Raw genomic sequence first — 22,079 nt, 5'->3', positions numbered from 1 at the left:
AAAAATGCTGGAAACATTGTTTGGAAAACAAACACAAAATTCCTGCTTATAAAATCACAGTTAATGCAAATGTGTTTTATTTAGACACACTTCAATATTTTCAAATTTTTAACACTGAAAATATATCTAGAAATAGTATTATACCACTAGATATAATTTTGATTTAATAATATCAAAGTTTTTCAAATTAGTATTAAAAACAGTTATATAAATAATACAATTATTCTTAATGACAACATCTAATGTTATTATTATTTTATTATAAAAGAACTTAAATATTATAAAAAATGAGTTTATAACGTTGTTATATATATATATATTTATATATATAACAACGTTATTATGCAAAATATGGTATGCATACTGCAAAATTATGGCTCAATGATTGTGTACTTAACTGTAAATTCAATGGTTATGCACTACATAACGATTATGTGCATAAATAATTATAACTACATATATATATATATATTTACTACATATTAAATAGTTGTAACACTACATATTAAATAGTTATAACTACATATATGATATTTGTAGTTATAACTACACATATAATATTTGTATGTGTTAAATAATGCTATATAATATAGCATTATTTAATACTATATATCATAGTAATTAAATATGTAATTTAATACTATATATCATAGTAATTAAATAGTATTAAATAATGCTATATAATATAGCATTATTTAATACTATATATCATATATACATATGTAATATAGCATTATTTATCATATATACATATTATCATATATGTTATCATATATATATATATATATATTTATCATATATACATATGTAATATAGCATTATTTAATACTATATATCATATATACATATGTAAATAATTTATTATTAAATAACATTATTAATATTATATTATACTAGGATTATTATATTATATTAAGATTTATTATTGTTATCAAAAATGAATTTTTATTCATGATATAAAAAAATATATTACTTCTAATAATTGAGTAAAGTTCAACAAAAAATATATATATATTCAACAAAATATTGCGTTTCTTTACAACATTTTTTTACTTTTCGCAAAAGATGTTAAGTTTTAAACAATATCTAAACAAATGTTGCAGACCGGAAAAAAAGTATGTTTGTTATCACCGAGAATAAACAAGACAAAAAATTTTGAGAACTTACATTAACGCCGTTGAGTTCCAAATGATATATTTATAAATTTTATAAGATAAAATATGTGAAACAATCTGCGCTTCTTGAATTAGACTGAGCAATTGGAGTCTAAACAGAAATACGCAAGACTTATGAAAAAAGGCTGTCATGGTGAAATAGAAAAAAATTAGAAAAAAAGATTCATAATAAGGTGACATTTACACATCATAGTCAACATAATATCACCATTAAAACATAGCTACAATATGTAATATATATAATATATAAAAAAAGCAATAGACATACCTAAGATATACCGAAAATCGATTAAATTTAAAATTTAACATAAAATCACATCAAATGACATATTATTTTAAAAAGTAAAAAATAAATCCATGTAATAATCATTTCAAGGAAACAAGAAAATAATTCCTCATTCACAACTGCTTCATAAAAGCAATATTTCTCTGACACTTTTTGCAAAAGAAACACAGGTTCTTGCCAGAATATTAAACTTAGACGATCTGTCGATTAACAAAAAAAATTATTATAAAAACTCATTGATAAATTTTTATTGTCGATTAACAATAAAAATTTATCAATGTGTTTTTATAATAATGTAAAGTGTCTTTTTATTGTTTGTGTATGTGTTAATGTGTAATACAATTGTTTTAAAAATGTGTTTAAATATGTATATAAGGTATATATTTAATCTTATATACATACTTAAACGCATTTATTGTGTTTAAAGTTGGTACATATGTTTATATTATGTTGTTTCAAAGTGCTGTGACTTGGTAAACGTGTAGAGCAAGATTTGTCAACTTTGCCAGCCAAGTCATGTACTTATAACAGAGGGTTACACGATAGTGTTTAGTGTCAAACTGTTACTGCTTTAGGTCTAGCTGTTTTCAAGCCTTTATTATTAATTATTCTAAAAATACATAATAATTTAGTTTAATAACATTTTGCGTAATGTTGTTATTTATGTTTTGTTATATATGAATGTTATCTTACTTAAGTTATGTTATATACATACTATATTAACTTATTTTGTGTGCTATTGTTGTGTGTTGTTTTTTTTTTTTGTTATCTTTTGAGTTGATAGATATTTGGCTGATCTTCATGTTGGTGTCTGTTGTTAAAAATGGTAAATAGGTAATTTTATTAAAAATCACTGCTTTTACTAAAAGCCAATAAAAATTATTTTGCCATATATACAATTTGTTTTATCTCAATTTGATTTTTTGCCTGAAATTGTTTTTTTCCGAGCTATACATTCAATAAACCCTGCTTTGTGAATGCGATTTCTAAATGATATTAGTGAAATTGTGTTTCCTGTTAAATTTTTCAGATGATTTACTATATTTTTTGCACTTTTAAACCGATTTTTTTTTAATCATTCTCACAACTTCTCTATCATCTCGTGAGGTTGTCTTCAGCTTTCGTCTTCGTCCAGTACGAATTTCAAACGTTTCATATTGTTTGTATTTATTTACAATGGCTCCAAGTGTTGTAAATGGAATATTTGTAAGTTCTTCAACTTTTCTATAAGTATTTCCTTGTTTAACCAAGTCTACAACAAGTTTTCGTTGAGTAGTATTTAAATATTTGCCTTTAGGTGCCATAATGATCAATGAACAGAGTTTTTAATGACTTTTTTTTTATCAAAAATGTTATTAATTGCTGAAAATAATATTCTAGAAATATAAATTCAATAATAAAATTGATATTTTATAAACTAAAAAAATCATAAACATTCATAACGAATAATAAAACAGTTTTGTAGAATTAATTGTTGTGCATGCAAATAATACCTCTGTAAAAAATCACAAATTGCATAGCAAACACATTTTCTTATATTTTTACTGATTATTTATAATTTAGAAATAGCCATAATAAAATTAAAACAATTTGGTTTAGTTATTTTCATTATTAATCAAGATAAAAACAAGTTTTAGCAAAATAAAATGCAAAAAATACTTTGTACAGTTAAGTTCTGTTCTCACTGCATATATATATATATATATATATATATATATATATATATATATATATATATATATATATATATATATATATATATATATATATATATATATATATATATATATATATATATAGAACCCTTAGATGTTGTCCGAAAGTTTTTTCCATATTTTGTTGACAAAAAGTAAAAATTAAAATGCAAGACCGGAATTTTTTTTTTTTAATAATGATAGACTGCCTGCCCCAACCAAACCCTCAGTCGATGTAGCAGCACTCCCTTGCGGGTCAGGCTATTTGTCAGTCGATGTAGCAGCACTCCCTTGCGAGTCAGGCTAATTGTCAGTTGATGTAGCAGCACTCCCTTGCGAGTCAGGCTATTTGTCAGTCGATGTAGCAGCACTCCCTTGCGAGTCAGTCTATAAGATAGTCGATGTAGCAACGCTTCGCGCATGATTTACAGTAAAAAAAATTAAAAATAAAAACATTTTATTAAAAAAAATAAAAATAAAAACATTTTATTAAAAAAAATAAAAATAAAAACATTGTTTATATTGTTAAAAACATTCAGAATGTTTTAAAAACATTCAGAATGTTTTGAAAAACATTCTGGTCAATTAAATTTGCGTTTTTGTGGTTTTTTTATATAACAATTAATTTGTAATTAAATGAATGGTTTTGACTTTCGTCCAACACGAAAATGTTGAACGAAAGTCAAAAGTAATTAAAAATGACGTATGTGTTGGCGTAAGAATCACTTTTTTCCTTCCGCTCTTCCCAAAGCCAACAAACTATATATATATATATATATGTATATATATATATATATATATATATATATATATATATATATATATATATATATATATACACACACACACACACATATATATATATATATATATATATATATATATATATATATATATATATATATATATATATATATATATATATATATATACACACACATATATATATATATACATATATATATATATATATATATATATATATATATATATATATATATATATATATATATATATATATATACATATATATATATATATATACATATATATATATATATATATATATATACATATATATATATATATATATATATATATATATATATATATATATATATATATATATATATATATATATATATATATATATATATATATATATATATATATATATATATATATATACTTTGACTTTATAAGTAAAAATGTAAAACCACCATGGATTACAATCTATAAAATCTTCAAAACTCAAACAAAAATTATACATATATTACTTAAAAGCAAAAACAATTGAAAGTAAAATCCTCAACAAAAATTATGCAAATAATTTACCAAAACTTAAAAAAGTAAAAAAAAAGAACACTCTGATTTACTCAAAAAATACAATACATTTTAAGGCAATTTACTGGTAACATAAAAACCAGGTCAATTTAATACAAATAAATTCTTCGATTAGATATATGTTTATAATGTAATATTACAATATAGGTGACATTAATTTAAAGAATTAATATGGCTTTATAAAAAAAAAAGAAAACAATTTTCTGTCTAATTAAGCAAATTTTTTTTGGGCCCAAAATTGAATTACTAGACAATGACGTGATATGATTGTATGTTTTTAACTAAGTTACTCTTTATACTTCCTTTGAGTGAAGCTTGCGTTAAAAATTTTTTTTCAAAATTAAAAATAGTTTAAACCCTCTTCGAAATTAGCTAAGCCAAAGCACATTAGAAAGCCTTATGATGATTGCAACAGAAGGTCCAAAGGAGTGTTGTGGCAAAGATTTGTTATAGTATTATGTCAACGAGTTAAAACGTAAAAATCAAAAAATGAGTTACGTTGTAAATTGATAATTCACAATGTAAATCTCATACTTTGACTTTTTTGTTTGAGACTACGATTAATCGGCGAATATTTATGTTTGTAATTTTTTTCACGGAACATTCACCGTGATTTCTGTGTATTCCAGCTGTGTTTTTACAATGTTTGCTTAGCCATTTGAACCAATCTAAAAATTCTGTTGTAAAAATTTAAATTTTACATTTATAATAAAAAAGTAAATGAATAAGAAAGAATTCTGCATTTACAGCCAAACACGGTTACTGTAAATAATCGTTTAAACTTTTGTAATCAACTAGCTTTTTTTTTTTATTTCGCCAGCCAACAGCAACTTAAATTCCCAATATTATAGTAACACTGAATAAATTTTATTCCTGGGTAGTTTTTAATAAATTTTATTCCTGGGTAGTTAACACTGAGAGTTTGGTTTGCAACTCTACAATTAGCAACAAGTACTGTCAGCAAAGGAAGCACTCATACATACAATATCGCAAACATAAGAACGTATTTAATAAACCTTGGCACTCCAAAAAAAAAAAAAAAAAAAAAATTCTAACAAATAAATAAAAATATTTAACATTTTAATTAATATTTATGAAAAATAATTTCACTATGGAATAGTGGCTGGCACATACAAATCATCCGCAAGCACCATGGTGCCCAGGGCCACAGGGTTGGGAAAACCTCTTTATATTATTTACATCTTATTAAACACCTGAATAACTTTCTTATCTAAAATAGGCTCACAAAAATGCAACAAATTTTAAACTTACCCAAAATAAAAAACAAAAGTGAAGATTTTTCATAGGATTTTTTTGAAGGATCCAGGTTAACAAGAAACTTTAATAAACTGTTTGGGTTTTTATTAGCTAATCCACAAATCATTGATAAGCAACTCTTCAGCCTCTCATTGGCCATAATCTCATCACTAGTTAAACAATTATATGCATATACAGCTACACAAAACTCCATTATTGTCAAATGTGCAAACTGATAATAACAACCCAGATCTGTTTCAATCCTTTCTATAAATCCAAAAAAGTTACCTTCATTTTTGTCAAAGTCACTAATAAAATCTTGAATTTCATCTTTGTAAAAAATAATTTTATTGTTAACAAACAATTGATATGCAATTTGACAAATATTTAAAACATATTTTTTATTGGAACTGTCCTCCATTATCTCATGTATAAATTTATTGTTTCTAGTGATGTGTTTTCGCAAAAAGTATAAAAAAATATTTGCATACAAATCTGTCATTGTCGAGAATGAATTTTCATCAATATTATGCAAATCACAAATAATTTTACACATGGAAGATAAATAAAATGGAACAGATGCCATGGCTTTTGCAATGGGAGATGCCTTTAAAGTTGCTTTTACAAGTTCCTTTTTTTCCTCCAAAACATTATTATCTACATAGTTATTTATGCCATTTTCATTAAACCCCATCAATATTATGCAAATCACAAATAATTTTACACATGGAAGATAAATAAAATGGAACAGATGCCATGGCTTTTGCAATGGGAGATGCCTTTAAAGTTGCTTTTACAAGTTCCTTTTTTTCCTCCAAAACATTATTATCTACATAGTTATTTATGCCATTTTCATTAAACCCCATTATTTGAATGGTTAACTTATCATTATGCTCAGTATATATATGTTGGTATTGATCAATTGCATAAACTCTACCAGCAACTACATGTTTGTTTTTTTGAATTTCTGCTAAGGCATTAACAATCGGATAGGTACAAGTCAAACTTGGGTTTAATAACTCATTAAAATATTTAAACTCATCTAATCCATCAATTATAAACAGTGCAGTTTGATAATCAATATTGAAGTTATTTATCATATCTTTGTAAAAAACACGTAATAAATCATTAATATTAGAAATATTTGGATGTTGATTAAGCCTCCTACATTCCAAGTAAAAAACTAGTTGAACATTTTTCCAAATTAAATTATTTGACCAATCAAGCAAACATTTTCTAAGGAACCATGTTTTCCCAGTACCAGCTATTCCAGATATTAGGATTACTGAATTTTCTTTCGTAAATATTTCAGTATATGGAATTGGTGTATAATGCATTTGCTTTTCGAGAAATTTCTTTCGTTCAACACTAAAAATAGCATCCATTTGAGCATTCACTGCATCAACAATACATAGATCAACAAATTTTTGTATCAGATCAACATTTACAGATCCTTTAAATAGTGGTTGAAGTTCACCAATTTTTCCATAATGCTTAAGATAAAACTTTTTTAGTTCAGCAGATACCTTTGACAAATCTAAATAAAAAAAAACAATTTCTATTAAAGTCATCATCATGATTGTGCTAATGTTCATGATCATGACGATGCTGATCATTATTACTATAATTTTATACAAACATAAAATGATTATCATAATATATTTTATATTATATAATTTTATGATAAATCTAATGAATTTAAATCATTTTTTGTAAATTTAATTTTTATTGACTTTAGATTGAAATCATTTAAAACAAACTTTTATTAAGAGTTAATGTTATAATAACTGTCGATCAAAACATGACAAACTCTATAAATCAAGATTTTAAACAACAAAAGAAAAAAATAGCTTTTTTAACTGTTTGGTCAGTAAGTGGGTACCCGGGTATCCATTCCAGTTTCCAAAGTAGAATTTGTTAACGTCCCTTAAAAATATTTTTATGACTGCTCAGATCGCCAAAGTTGAAGTAGTTAAAAAAGCATATTTTTATAAAGATTTCGAAATCATAAATATTTTGACTCAAAGTTTATTGACAAAAAAAATATTGTTAAAAAATGTATTTAAATATAAAAAGTATTCTTTTACAATCGAATAATATTTTTGAAATGTATTGTTTGCTCAGCACCGGAAAATATATTTTTTGTAGTTGGTCTGTGTTATTTTTACAAATGTTTATTTAAAAAAATACATTTCAATTAATACAAAAATCTAATTCTTTTTTAATCACACTAGAAAACCAGTTATAAAAATATTTGTGCTATGTGGTGTCTTCAAAGTTGAAGACACCACATTTTCGTCAAAATTTTTGGAATTAATCATTCAATAGCAGTTATAAGCTATCAAACTCGATACCTTCTCCGATCAATAACCAGGTACCCTGGTACTCACTTAGGTTGTTATATATGAATGCCGGGTTTATACACAACATTAAAACTGTTTATTAAAGTACTTTTTTTATTTGAACACATTGCCATAAAAAATAACGAAGAAGTAAATTATTTCACACACTCTTCGCATGTTGTGGTTGAAACACAATTTTTTGAGTTTCGAGTTCTGCAACATTTTTTAAATTCATTGGTGAGACAAACATGACATACCCCAGTGATGTTTTTCCTTCCGGTTGAATCGAGTTGTACCTGGGAATTAGAAGATCTAGATGCTGTTGATTTACATATGGATTTATAGCTCGACCAAAAAAAATTAATTTGCAACTTTTGTAGTAAACTGCCTCATGATTTGAGGATTGTACGAATGTTTTTCAACAAACGGAGTACACAGCTCTCCACCCAGTTGCCGATAAAATAATTGTCGCTCATATGATTTGCTCATTGGATGCATTTTATTATTCTCATAATAAAGGATATATGCTGCAAGGCAAGTAACATCAACAATATTGTAGAAAAATGCAAGAAGCCACCTTTGAGTTAATCTTTTAGTAGTATATTTACCAAGCATTTTATCCATTGTGTCAACACCAGCTTTTGACCAGTTGTAAAAATCAATAATTTCTATTTTTTTTCTTTGCATCATCACCGATCTTTGCTACCTGATACCTTGATGATAGCATAACCACTGCTTTGTTTTTTTTAGGCTCATAACTGCACATGGTTACTTTTTCATGAAAGTCAAATATGGTGAATAGTTCTTCATGTGTTTTCAAAAGTCATTGCTGGTGGAATGCACATCTTATTTTTTTTAAATTGCCAACAATTCTTAGATCCCAGGATAGTAAAGATTTTGCCAATGACAGAGATGTGAAGTAATTATATTGTTTTGTTGTAATTGTAATGTTTCTACTGGATCCTTTCTATTGTGCTACCAAGTCTTTTACAACTCTCTCACCAACATTTTTATCACGATCGGCACTCAATTTTCAGCGTAAATCTGACCTGTATGAGGGTACGAGTTTTCTGCATCACATATCCACTTTTATTCCATATTTGGCTGGCTTTGATGGAATATATTGAGCGAATTTAGTTCAACCCTGATATAGGTAAAAATGCTCTGTTGGGTTATAATGTTTTGCTAAATTATTATTTTGCATTGTCCAAATGTCTCGTATTGGAGCAGCTTTATCAATCTCCATGCGTTGAGCACAAGTATTGGCATCATCAAATCAAATAAAACAAATGATATTCCAAAAACGATTGACGCCCATTGCTGCACAATACAATGGATATAAGTACGACTTCCACACTCCCTTTGTATTGTCAGTATTTGAGTTGTTGGCGCCAGAGGTTATCAAAATAGCAAGCAATGCATAAAATTCCCGAAGCTCAAGATTTTTCCACACTAGTTGTTTTTTCCCTGGATTTTTTTTATTATTTGTTGTATATGTTGAGTTTGCTTTTTAATTCATACGACGTGTAATGGTATTAGAAATTTTTGGAGTGAAAATTTTGGAGTGTAATTTGAGTGTGTCTAGAATTGACAGCATGTTTGTATATTTTTTAGGTCCACATCTCTGTTTCTCAATATTATGCCTTACAACTTGATGTTCATTTTTTGGTGTCTCAGCCCATTTAGTACCATCTCTTACTGTAATAATTGGCCCACTAACTGGCGTTTCTAATTCACTTTCTTCATCTTCATCATCATCATCATCTTTTATTTCACTTTCTTCATCTTCGTCGAGTGCATTCTCTCATCAACTTCTTGTAAAAATATATACAATATGTAAAACATATTTAATAATCATTGTTGCATAATAGAAAATGATTTGTAAATTACCAGTACCATCAAAATCTGAAGCTGCCATTTCACTCTCTGGTAAAAGTTCATCATCGTCACTTTCCAACATGTGGCCATTGCCAGATTCTTCACCACCAAATATTTCGAATACATTTCTATTGAAAAAAGTTTTCAGCTTATTATTTTATTTTTTGGTTAAAAGTACAAAACAGTTTATTCAAAAATAAAATAAGGAAACTACTAATTACCATTGAAAATCTGATGAATCCACCTTATTTCCATAAATCCATCCATCATCCATTGTATTATCCATCACTTAATACGATTATTTACTTATAGTATTATTACTTTCTAATAAAGAAAAAAAACTTCTCTTTTTCACAAAAAATTTTGTGAATTATAGTTTTGTTCTTTTCACAAAACAGTAGGTGGGTACCCGTGTATCCGGTTATTGAACGAATGGAGAAAGTTTGGTTATTGACCGTTTGGTTAAGATATACGTTGACACAATTTTTTTTATTTGTAATCATATCTGTATATAAACTTTTTTATTTGTTATTATGTTGATAAAATTTTTACTTCAAATAATTACTACTAAGCCATTTTTTTTTACTAAAATTTATTGAAGTTATGACTTCTAGTAAAACCTTAATAAAGGCTATTACACAACTTTTTACTTTGCACAGTGGCATAATTGTTAAGTTTCATATTTTAAAGTTAAATTGAGAGGATTGTAACTACAATAATAATAACAAAAAATTTTTAAAAAATTGCCTTCTCTACTGTTTTGGTCTCCTTGCAGTGGTGAATAACCTTAAAAAACAAATATAAAAGACACATCAACAAATAAAAAAGGCTAGATAAAGTTAAACAACTTTGTCTGATCTTTTAATTTACTAATTTTTATATTTTAAACTTTTAAAAATATTTAATAATAATTTATCTAATAAAGTACTTGTTAAATACGTTACATGCGGTTATAAAAAAATGAACACTAAGAAATATTCTTCGTAGTAAAATCTCTTTGTTATAATTAGCACTTTATATATATATATATATATATATATATATATATATATATATATATATATATATATATATATATAAAGTATATATATATATATATATATATATATATATATATATATATATATATATATATATATATATATAAAGTATATATATATATATATAAAGTATATATATATATATATATATAAAATATATATATATATATATATATATATATATATATATATATATATATATATATAGTTATTTACAGCATATATATATATATATATATATATATAAAAAGTTTTATAAAATATATATATATTAAGTTATATAAAGTATATATATATATATATATATATATATATATATATATATATATATATATATATATATATTTAAACAACTTTAAAAAGTATTCTACACAATAGAGTGCTCAATGTTCTTAAAAGAACAGAGCAATTATATATTAGTAGAAAATCACTTAACTAAATTTTTTTCCATTTGACACTGTGTTTCATCAACAAAGATTCATCAGAAATGCATTACTATAATCGAAGAGGATACCATATCATGGTTACAATCCCCTCTCAACTCTTTAACTCCAAAAAACAAATCTTGATAAATAAAGCCGCTGCTCTAAGAAACAAATTAAGCATGGTACTACCAGGGAAAAGGGGGATCAAATTAAAAACTGCTCGCAGTTTATAGGTAAATTTACCATGATATACTTTAACCATTTAGTAAATCATATAAAATCCCACTTTAAAATAGAAGTAGGATATTATTGGCTTCCACACGGAAATTTAAAGTAATGCAAATTCTAAAGTTCTTCATGTGTAATAAAATCTCCACGCAAGAGTGCAAATGATCATACATTTATTTCAAAATTAAATTTAGCGTGACCTTCTTTATAGTTGACCCTTAATAAATATTTTTATGACAAAAAAAACTAATTGTGGTAATGTTAAATTTAATATCGCAGAAAACCTGATACATTCAACACAAATAAAATCACAAGAAAGTAGGTGTAAAAGTTAAATATTCTATTATTATTAATTTAAAATGAAACAAAGTAAAGTTTTAGACAAATGGAGAACAAGCTTTATGCATTTCTTTTATTTTAGAAAGTCTTGAGGCAGTTACAATAAAAGAGTAAAAAGTTACGATTAAAAAAAGTTTAAATATCCTCCTTGCAAGAAACTCTGTAAATATTGTAAACAAAAGATTGCCAGACAATAAAATTCCAGAAGAATGCAAGAAAAAAAATAAATTAAGGTGAAAAAATGATGACTACTTTATATGTTTATTAATAGTAAAAAAACAGGAGATCAACATAGATCTTCCAAATTTTAATCTCCAAAATTTCGTCCAAAATCATTAAAACGTACAGTTAAATATTAAATTAAGTGATGTCGAACTATACCTGGGAAAAAAGTTTTTGTAAACATTGTAAAGAACATTCATAAACAAAAAAAACTCTTTTTGTATAATTTATAGGAACTATATGTATTATACAGTATTGTGCAAACTAATTGCATCAAAATCAAAAACAATAAAAACCCAGGTTTCTTTTTCTCCACTGTAATAAAAACTTTTACACAAATATTTTGTGTGTCCTTCTAATGCTGCTATGACTTTCTGCATATAATTCTACCAAATTTTTAAAAATATTTTGGATTTCTGGGTCTTCAAACCAAGTCAGAAGGATAGTAAGCTTAGTTTTGGCTGTGCAGTCATGTTTTTGAGGTCTTTTTTTTTACAATTGCCCAGAGATTCTCAATTGAATTGAGAACTGGGGAGTTGTCATGTCATTTAAGTGTTTTAATGTTATTTTCTACCATAAATTTCTTAACTTTTTTTGGATGTATTACATGTGGCTAAATCCTGCTGCAATGTTCCATTTCCATTTGGAAACACTTTTAACATCTCTGAAATTAAATATGGATGCTAAACCTCAATATAAGCATCGGAGTTCGTCATACTAATTACTGAGTAGAGTGATCCTGGTCCAACAGAAGAGAAACAATCCCAGAACATCTTCTTTTCTGAAAACTTGGCATATTGTTCAATGTGTCCAGGTTTTATTGGCTTACCATCAGAGTGACAAATGAGCTTTTATGTTCTTCTTCTTAATGGCATCTGTAAGTAATGATTTTTTAGAAGGTTTTATGGCAAATCTTTTAATAGCTATCAACCTCCCCCGCACAGCACTTAGACAAATATGGATGTCATACATAGCTAAATCATCGACTAGTTGGTCACTTTCCTTGTCTTATTGTTGGTAAGCTGCTTGTTGCAAAGCTTCTTGAACTGTTTAACTGTAGATTGGTTAACTGAACATAATGGGACCATTTCCCATTGAGATTTATCAAAATACTGAAGTTAATATTTTTGATCTTTTTCCCGGTGTAGTGCCCTTCTTTGTTTATTTTTTTTTTTTCAATTTACTTTACTTCTAATCGCAGTTAAATTAAAAAAACATAGAAAAAAACAACATTTAACAAAAAAAAATGTTCGATGCAATTAATTTGCACAATACTGTACAAGGAAAGCAATCCAGAAATTCAAACAAGCTACTCAAAAAATGCTTTATTTTGACCAATGGGGTGAATTTTGCCAGGTTTTCTTAAGACTCAATCCTTTGCCCTATACTCTTTTTAATTTACATTAACGATCTTCCAGATATTCTCACATCTAAGGTGGCATTGTTTGCTGATGATATTAGCATTTATTCTTGTCATGATAAGTAGCCAACACTCTCTGATTGGTTGGAGGGGGCATTTGAGCTTGAAAAGGATCTCACTTCTACTACAGCAAGGGTGAAAGTGGCTGCTTAAATTTAATTCAGATAAAACTCAATTTTTTCAGCCAACCATTATTGAATCAATTTAGATTTTCCCATATTTATGAACAGAAATGTATTCAATGAGTCATCTACCCTTCACCTTCCGGGATTAACTCTTACTTTCAATCTTTCTTGGGAACCATATATCAAATCTGTTGCAAAATTGGCATCTGCTAAGGTTGTATCTCTTAATTGAGCTCAACACTTTTTTACTCCATATTCAATTCTCTATCTGTATAAACCTCAAATCAGGCCGCAGCTCTTCCAATGATTCCCTTTTCCTTATAGGCAATGTGCAAAAACATATTGTAAACATAGTTGGACCTGCATTTGCAGCCAACCCTTAACCATTGTCACATTGTTGTAATATTTCTTCTCTTTCTCTTTTCTTTCAATACTTTAATGGGGGCTGTTCTAAAGAGCTAGCATCTCTTGTGCCATCTACAAAATTCATTCTCGTGTTACTTATCATTCAATTAAGTCTCATCCTTTTTCTGTGATTGTTCCAAAATGCTCTAAAAACTCTTACTCCTTTAATTATTTTTTCTTGAACATCAGTTCTTTGAAATTCGCTTCCTTCATCTTGCTTTCCTAATTCATATAATTTGAAATCTGTAAACCGTTATCTTGCTCCACAATCTTCATCTTTTCTCTTCCAGTAACTCTAGTAGTGGTTGCTTCCAGCCTTGTTTGAAGCAAAGATGTTAAAAAAAATAAATTCAGATGATACACATACTAATTGTGTTAGTTCTTATTACCAAAATGTCATATTGTAGTGGATGCTGTAAATAAGGTAAAACCTATTAGTATATCAAAAACTGTTTGTTCAGTAAAAAACAAAAAATGTTTTAGTGCAGACAATAGTAGTTAATCAGAAAACTTACCTGTAAAGATTTGTAAATGATTAGAATAAAAAAATATATTAAAAAACAACACTTTAAAAATGGACTAAAAAGTAAAAAATTAACTATTTTATGGGATCTAAGGACTTGGTGTATGTACAAAACCTAAATTATCCATTAAAGTCAATGACTGAAAATGTTGGGTGCCAAAGGAAACAAGGTCTATTTAGTTACCCTATATTTTCAGTCATTGACTTTAACGGATATTTCTGGTTGTGTACATACACAAAATCCTGTGAAACAATTTATTTTTTACGTTTCAGTCCCTTTTTAAAATGTTGATTTTGAATGTTTTTTTTTATATTTTTTATATTATTCAGCAGTGATTCTATTTATTTACGCTAAACTGAAACACTAAAAGTTTGTTGCTTATTGTTCGTTTTGATTACTTTTCTTAACGGTTTCTTTTATTTATGTCAAAATAAAGTCTGTTTTGTGTTGTTTGTTATAATGACTTTTTTAAATGATTTCTTTTATTATTAACACTGACCTCGAGTTTATTTTGCGCAGACACCAAAAAAATAAACAAACCAACAAGAAAGCAAGTTAAATAAAATGCTGCAAAAAAGACTTTGGTTAACTTTATTTTGGGATTTTTTAGAAAGTTTCATATTTTTTCAAAGTCGAGGAGAATTTAGTTTAGATATATTATTTAGCCTTAATTCTCTAATATGATAAAAGTTAATAAAATCCCTTTTAAAAATAGAACTATTCTGATAATAGTTCTAAAAATAAAAAGACACTTTTCATAAATATAAAAAAATTATGTCTTTAAAATAGTTTTTTTTATTACGCAAATTGAGGGGAATATTTTGCATGTTTTTAAAGTTATAATTTCTAAACTGTTGCAATTTCACCTAAAGAATGCCAATAACAAAAAATTATGACTATAAAATAGTCTGTTTTTATGTTTTGTAAATTTAGGGGGAAACTTTGTTGTGTTTATAAAGCTATACATTTTAAGCTATTACACTTGAATAAGTGTAATAGCTTAAAATGAATAATCAAATATAATCCAGGAAGTGAATAATCAAATATAATCCAGGCATTCCCAGGATTAGCAGTTCAGTCACGTGTTTGTTCACACATAAAACAATTTTTTCAGAATTTTTAACTTAAAAAGCTATTTAAAAAACAGTAATTAAAAAAAAGCAGTAAAAATAAACACGCATTTTTTATTGTTGAAATAAGTCTCTCTCAAAACATTAGCTTCATGACTCTTAACTTGAGCAACAAATAATAAAAACAAAAAAGCCTCAAGCGAGTTAGGCTGATTACTATTGATGAGTTTTTTAAAAACTAATTTTAGTTCTATTAGGAGCTGAAGGGTTGACCAATTTGAATTGGATTGGATTTAATGAATTAAATTAAGTATTTCTTAATATATTCGTCTTTATTAATGACTTATTTCACATGTTACTTAGTGTATTATAATTTTTTGTTAACAACAATTGCATGAGTTCCAGTATTCAAGTCTGAGTATTAAATACACATTGATGATAGAAAATTAATTCCACATAAAATCATCCTAAATTTATAAAAATTTGGAATCATGGGTCTTCATATTTTTTTAAACTTCTTTGTAATGTTGCATGTAACAAAGGAAACTTCACACAAAAAATTTAGCTCAAAATGTTAAACGCTACCTGAGATAATTCCACTTTAATAATAACCTAAAATGACCCGGTTTTCGACATGTGCAAAATATGAAAATAAACATATATGCTTATTTGATGCAGAAAACAATAAATGTACTTAAAATGCTTAAGTGTGAAAGAACTTAAAAACGAAGCTTAAAAATTGATAAAACAAAATTTTTATATGACAACTTTATTTAATTTTTTAATAAATTACTATAAAAAACTTGAAAATAAAAAATTCTAAGAAAAATCTAGCTGATACAATCAACAGTTTTTTGATTTTTCTGTCAACCATTTTCTTGCACTTTTAAAATATTTTTTTTTACCGGTGGATCCTAGCATAAATAGTGGTTGTCTGCAGCCATGTTGGAATAAATTATTAATTAAAAAAAGATGATAGAAAATTATTTTTCCTTTATATTTTAGCAACTTTGAGAATTAATGAATATATAACTAAGTTTAAACCTGAAATAAAGTTTTTTATCAAAATATTTATGCTCAAAAAACTTTTTTTGAACAAATTGAAGTATTTTAAAATTTTACATACTTGCTTTCTGAAATGGGCATATTAGTACCTTCAAAGGACTTTCTCAAAAAATGATTTAATCATTGAACCTAATTACTAAAGTGGCACTACACTACTATTGCAGTTACAATAACCAAAGACAAATATGTCAAAAAGTATTGTTTACCAAAAAAAAGCCTAAAGTGAGTTAGAATGATAACTTTTAAAAAGTTTTTTTAAACTTTTTCTAGTTTAATTGCAAGCGTACTTTCCAAGCAATTATTAACAGTAGTGGACACTTTTAGAGCAATGGCCACTTTACAAAGGATTGTTATTCATAAATTTATTACAGGCTGAAAATATAAAAAAGCGCCCCTTTGGTAATTGATTCCACTAGAATTTTTTTTTTTTTGGTAATTGATTCCCCAAAAAACCCCTAAATAATTGATAGTTTAGGAAACATTCTAGCATTAAGGCATTGGGATCATTTTTAATATAAAATCATTCTTACTTCTTTGCTATTGAAAAATCAGTTATGTGCAATTACATATGAAAACATCCAGGACATACAACTCTAAGTTTCAGATTTTGCTGATTTTTTCACCACTCAAAGATTTTAATAAGTTATAAACATTTCCAAAATTTTGTAATCTAATTCCGAACAGTTTCAAAGATAAGAATATTCAAACTTTGCCTTGGAACAACATAAACCCACCATTTTGAAAAATTGTTTTGGTTTTTGTTTTTGTTCAATGTGCAACGGAAAGCTGAAAATGTGCACATTTACATATTTTGAGGCAAGGAATCCAATAAAACAAGTTAAATATTTAAAAATAAACATAACAACTCTAATTTGTAACTTATTTGCAATTTTACTGCGATGTGTTTAATAACAAAAATTAAGCTCAAATTTTTTTTTTCTTTTAGATGTCGCCCTGGAATTATGAACTAAAGTTCATAACTCCTGTTTTATAAGTAACAAATTTAAATATATTTGACCATATTTTATTGAGGTAGATTGCTTAAGATTGTCTAATGTTATTATGATATTCTAATAATTATTACCATCTGACTATGAATTTCCAATGAAATTCTATTATTCTACTATGAAATATGCTCAATTTTTTAAACTATTAAATGCCAAACTAAATTAAATAATAAATGCTTTATTATATAAAACATGTTGTGGCACATAATTTAGAAAGTGATAAAATAATAAAATGCAGAAAGTGATGGTAAATAACTTTATTGATATTTTTTATCAATAAATGTCTCAAATAAAATTGTTGGCTAGTAGTCAATAAAAAAAAAACTGTTTATTGCTAATTAAAATTGAAGTCAAAACTTATTTAGTATAGTAAATAAAATTTTGAAATATACTCATTAAAATTTATATAATAATGATGTACATTTGACAATGTTTTTATTTATGTTTTACAAAAGTCCAAATTCATTTCATTGTGATAACTCTAACAAAATTATTCAAACTTAAAAAAAAATTGATTCTATACATCTGCATCTTTATAATTCAAATTATCCTAAGTAAAACTTTATTAAATTTCTAAAAATTAGGATTGGATTCTATAAAATCACCAAGAAAACAAAGTCAGCAAGTACTAGAGGAGCAGTTTGATATGGTCAAAGCTGCCCCAGTGTCATTACTTTCAGTTACTTTTAGGTGCTTAATGCAATGTTGGGGGGGGGGGGGGAATAAAGGTACGGGAACTTTTATCCAGATGTAATAAGTGGGAGTGGGCGTAGGAATGAGAAAGGAAAGAGGGAGGGATGGGAAGGTAGTCCTAACAGTAACATGAGTGGAAATATTTTTTACTCCTTTAAATGAATTTATACTTTTTAATTTTCAGGATATAAATTTGTCTTAAAAGTTAGAAAAAAATAACTGAAATTTTTTGAGATTTAAGATACAGTTTCTTTGTTTATATCAAGTAAAATGTAAATTGAAAAATTTTTCGAATATTATTAAACACCAATTTCTGTGTATTAAGCACTAAGGAGAATTACCTTTTTTTTATTTTTATTTTTCATAATTCCTGTTTTATATGTAACAAATTTTAGCAAATTTGACCATTTTTTTTTCTGTTTAAGTAGAGAACGCTCTCCAATTCTTTGTATTAACTCTAACTAAACTATTCAGGTTGAAATCTTAAAAAAAAAAATCGAGCTATATCAACATTTTTGTAATTAAACACGCCCCAGTAAGGTCAAATTTAGAGGTGTTATGTTTATTTCTAAATATTTAGTTGATTTATTGGATTTTTTGCCTCATAATATTTAAGTGTACATATTTTCAGCTTTTGAATGCACAAAGAACAGTAACAAAGACCAAAACCATTTTTCAAAATGGTTGATTTTTGTTGGTTCAAGGCAAAGTTTAAATGGTCATATCTTTAAAACTATTTCGAATAAGATGATAAAGTTTTGGGAATGTTCATAACTTATTAAAATCTTTAGGTCGTGTAAAAATCAGCAAAACCTGAGAATTAAGATGGCATTTTATAAAATAATTGGATGTTTTCAAATGGAATACTAAAGTTGTTTGGTAAAAGTAAATGTTATTCAGTGTGTTATATTAATCAGTGTTACAAATATTAATCGGTGATATTAAATATAATCCTTTTTGATTTTTATTCAGGTCTTACATTTTTATTCAGTGCTCTTAAAACTAATTTCAGTTGAGTTTTTATGATTTCAATAACTTTATTTCTTATTTCATTTCTTAATATTGTAAGTATTTGATTTATATACAATTTTTCAGTAATTTTTGACATCAACTTATTAAGAATTATTATAGAAGTTTCAAGACAACAATTTTAAAACAATTTCTAAACATAATATGAAAAAGTAAATTAACAAACAAATTGTTGTGCAACAGCCATTCAATGATTCAATTTGATTAAAGTGAGATTCTTTTGAAACTAAAATGAATACATGATTTCTTTTTGAATACATTGATTGCTTGATTTCTATTCTACATATTCTTCTTTAGTTTTGCAAAACCTTTTATCTCTAAAGATTTTTCTATTTGATTTTGACTGGTGTTGACGATCAATTCAATAACTTTAACCTGGTGCAATTAATGTTCACTTGCATTGGACTGTGATGATTTGTCATTCAAAGCTCTCTCCTATTGTCTTTAATTCCACTATTTCAGGAAGGTGTAGAACTGGTTCCATCAACTTTACATTCCAAAAATTGACTTTTGCATTTAATATTTCCTCTTTTTTCAAATAAACTGTGTATGTCTCTATATATTCTTTAGAGACATGCTACCAAGATTTGTTATGTGTTAATGGAAATATATCAAGAGCCATGACATATTATTCTTGTCCGGTATCAGACATGTAAATTTTGCTGTTTTTTAAAAGTAAATAAAAAATTTCTATATAGAACATGTTTTTTATATATTCTTGCTCTACTTTTGCAATAGTGGTGTTGTGGTAGAGCGCTTGCTTCATAAGCGAGAGGTTCTGAGTTTGATCCCCACCACGCCCATGGTAGTACCACGCTCACTTGTTTCTCCGCACATTGGCCTTGTTTGTCAAGGTTCTTGTTTTGGAGTTATAGAGTTAGGATAGGGTTATACCACAAATAATAAGTAGCCTCCTCATCTATAGTGGCTTTCTCGGCCTTGAGGAGGTGAATTAACAAAAATAAAAAAAACAAAAAAACTTTAAAACTAAGTTGTGCTGTCTTTAATTTTGAAACTTTTGTATTGCCTACCAAAAACATAACTTTCTTCATTACTATATATGTATACACTCCTGCCCATAAGTTTGGACGCACCTATCACAACTACAGATATTAAGAGAAAAATGTGTCAGAATAATTTTGATTTGTGACTTTAATAAAACAAATCGATAATTTTATGTTCTTTTATTAGTTTTAAAGAAAAAAATATATAATAGTATCGAAAATTATAACTAAAATAAAATGCTTTTATTTAAATCATCTTTTTGTCAAAATGTCGATCTTTAGCTTTGACTATCGCTTGGCAGATATGTGGCATGTGACCAATCAATTTTTTAAAATATTCCTCATCAATGTTTTTTCATATGTTTTGGATTGCCTCCTAAAGATCATTTTTACCCCTTCATGGAGTTTTTTGGACTTCTTGATCTAAATGATCCCACAATAACTCAATTTGGTTACAATCAGGACTCTAATGTGGCCAAAACATGACCTTCAATTTTCATTTAAATATTGCTTAAGCACTTTAGCAGTGTGTTTAGGATTGTTATCTTGTTGGAACACAAATCATTTGGCAATCAATTCGGTTCCACAGACAAAAACATATTCTTTCAAAACCTTTAAATAGACTTCTTTTGTCATTTTCCTGTCAATTTTGGCAATTGATCCCACTTGGCCAAAACAACCCCAAACCATTATATTCCTACCTCCATGCTTAATTGTTTGCATAGTACATTGCTCCAGCATTCTTTCTTCTACCCGACGACGAACAAATGACCGGCATTTATTCCCAAAAATCTCAAACTTTTTTTGATTTTTCTGACCAAAGTACTCTATTCCACTCTTCTACCATCCAATTCATGTGTTCTTTGGCCCAGACTAATCTTTTGTGTTTGTGGATGGTTGTAAGACGTGGTTTTTTAACAGCCACACAACCTCTAAGCCCTACTTCAAGAAGTCGCCTTTTTACAGTCGTTGTACTTTTTTTTGTGGTACGATGTTCATTAAAATCAGCTGCTAAATCTCTATGTACTTATCCTCTTTTTTGTAGTAGAGCGTAGTCTCCCTGCTCTTTTATGATCACTGAAAGACTTCGTTTCTACTTTTCATTTGTTTGTTTTTTGGACACAACTCTCTGAAATGCTCAGGCGCTGACCTATTTCTCAATTAGAAAAGTCTAAATTATGAAGAGTCCAAATTTCTATACGATTTTCTGAAATTATCTGCCCTCTTTTTGCCATTTTAAATAACAAATCTTATTATTTTTATTTTTTTTGTAGTTATTTTAGGTGCTCCCAGAATCCCTTACGGTCTTATTACAGAGCACCGCGGGAGAGCATTTAACAAGAAGTTCACGCCTCCTTCCGTACCAATGTCGCTTATTTGGCTGGAGCTGGCATCGAACCTCTGACCTCTGGGTTCTGAGCCAGAACTCTAACCACTGCGCCACGGCTGCTCAAATAACAATACTAAAATAAAATAATTAATTTGAAAAAATGAGAAATAAAGTTAA

General features: G+C 26.8%; 1 protein-coding gene across 2 annotated transcripts in view; it reads right to left on the bottom strand.

Moving 5' to 3' along the window:
- LOC136075103 (uncharacterized) overlaps positions 1 to 22,079 on the bottom strand; it is a 39,780-nt gene that overhangs the window by 6,412 nt on the left and 11,289 nt on the right. The window contains exon 4 of one of the 2 annotated variants that reach the window (XM_065787374.1): positions 10,724 to 10,762. In XM_065787374.1, the coding sequence (XP_065643446.1) occupies positions 10,724 to 10,762 (39 nt within the window). Of the gene's footprint in view, positions 1 to 5,771; positions 7,362 to 10,723; positions 10,763 to 22,079 lie in introns of those variants that run through there. The other variant, XM_065787373.1, reaches the window with a different exon arrangement.

Source organism: Hydra vulgaris, chromosome 01 (assembly GCF_038396675.1).
Source record: "Hydra vulgaris chromosome 01, alternate assembly HydraT2T_AEP".
In the NCBI taxonomy this organism is placed as follows: domain Eukaryota; kingdom Metazoa; phylum Cnidaria; class Hydrozoa; order Anthoathecata; family Hydridae; genus Hydra; species Hydra vulgaris.
This window is presented reverse-complemented; position numbering and strand designations above follow the sequence as displayed.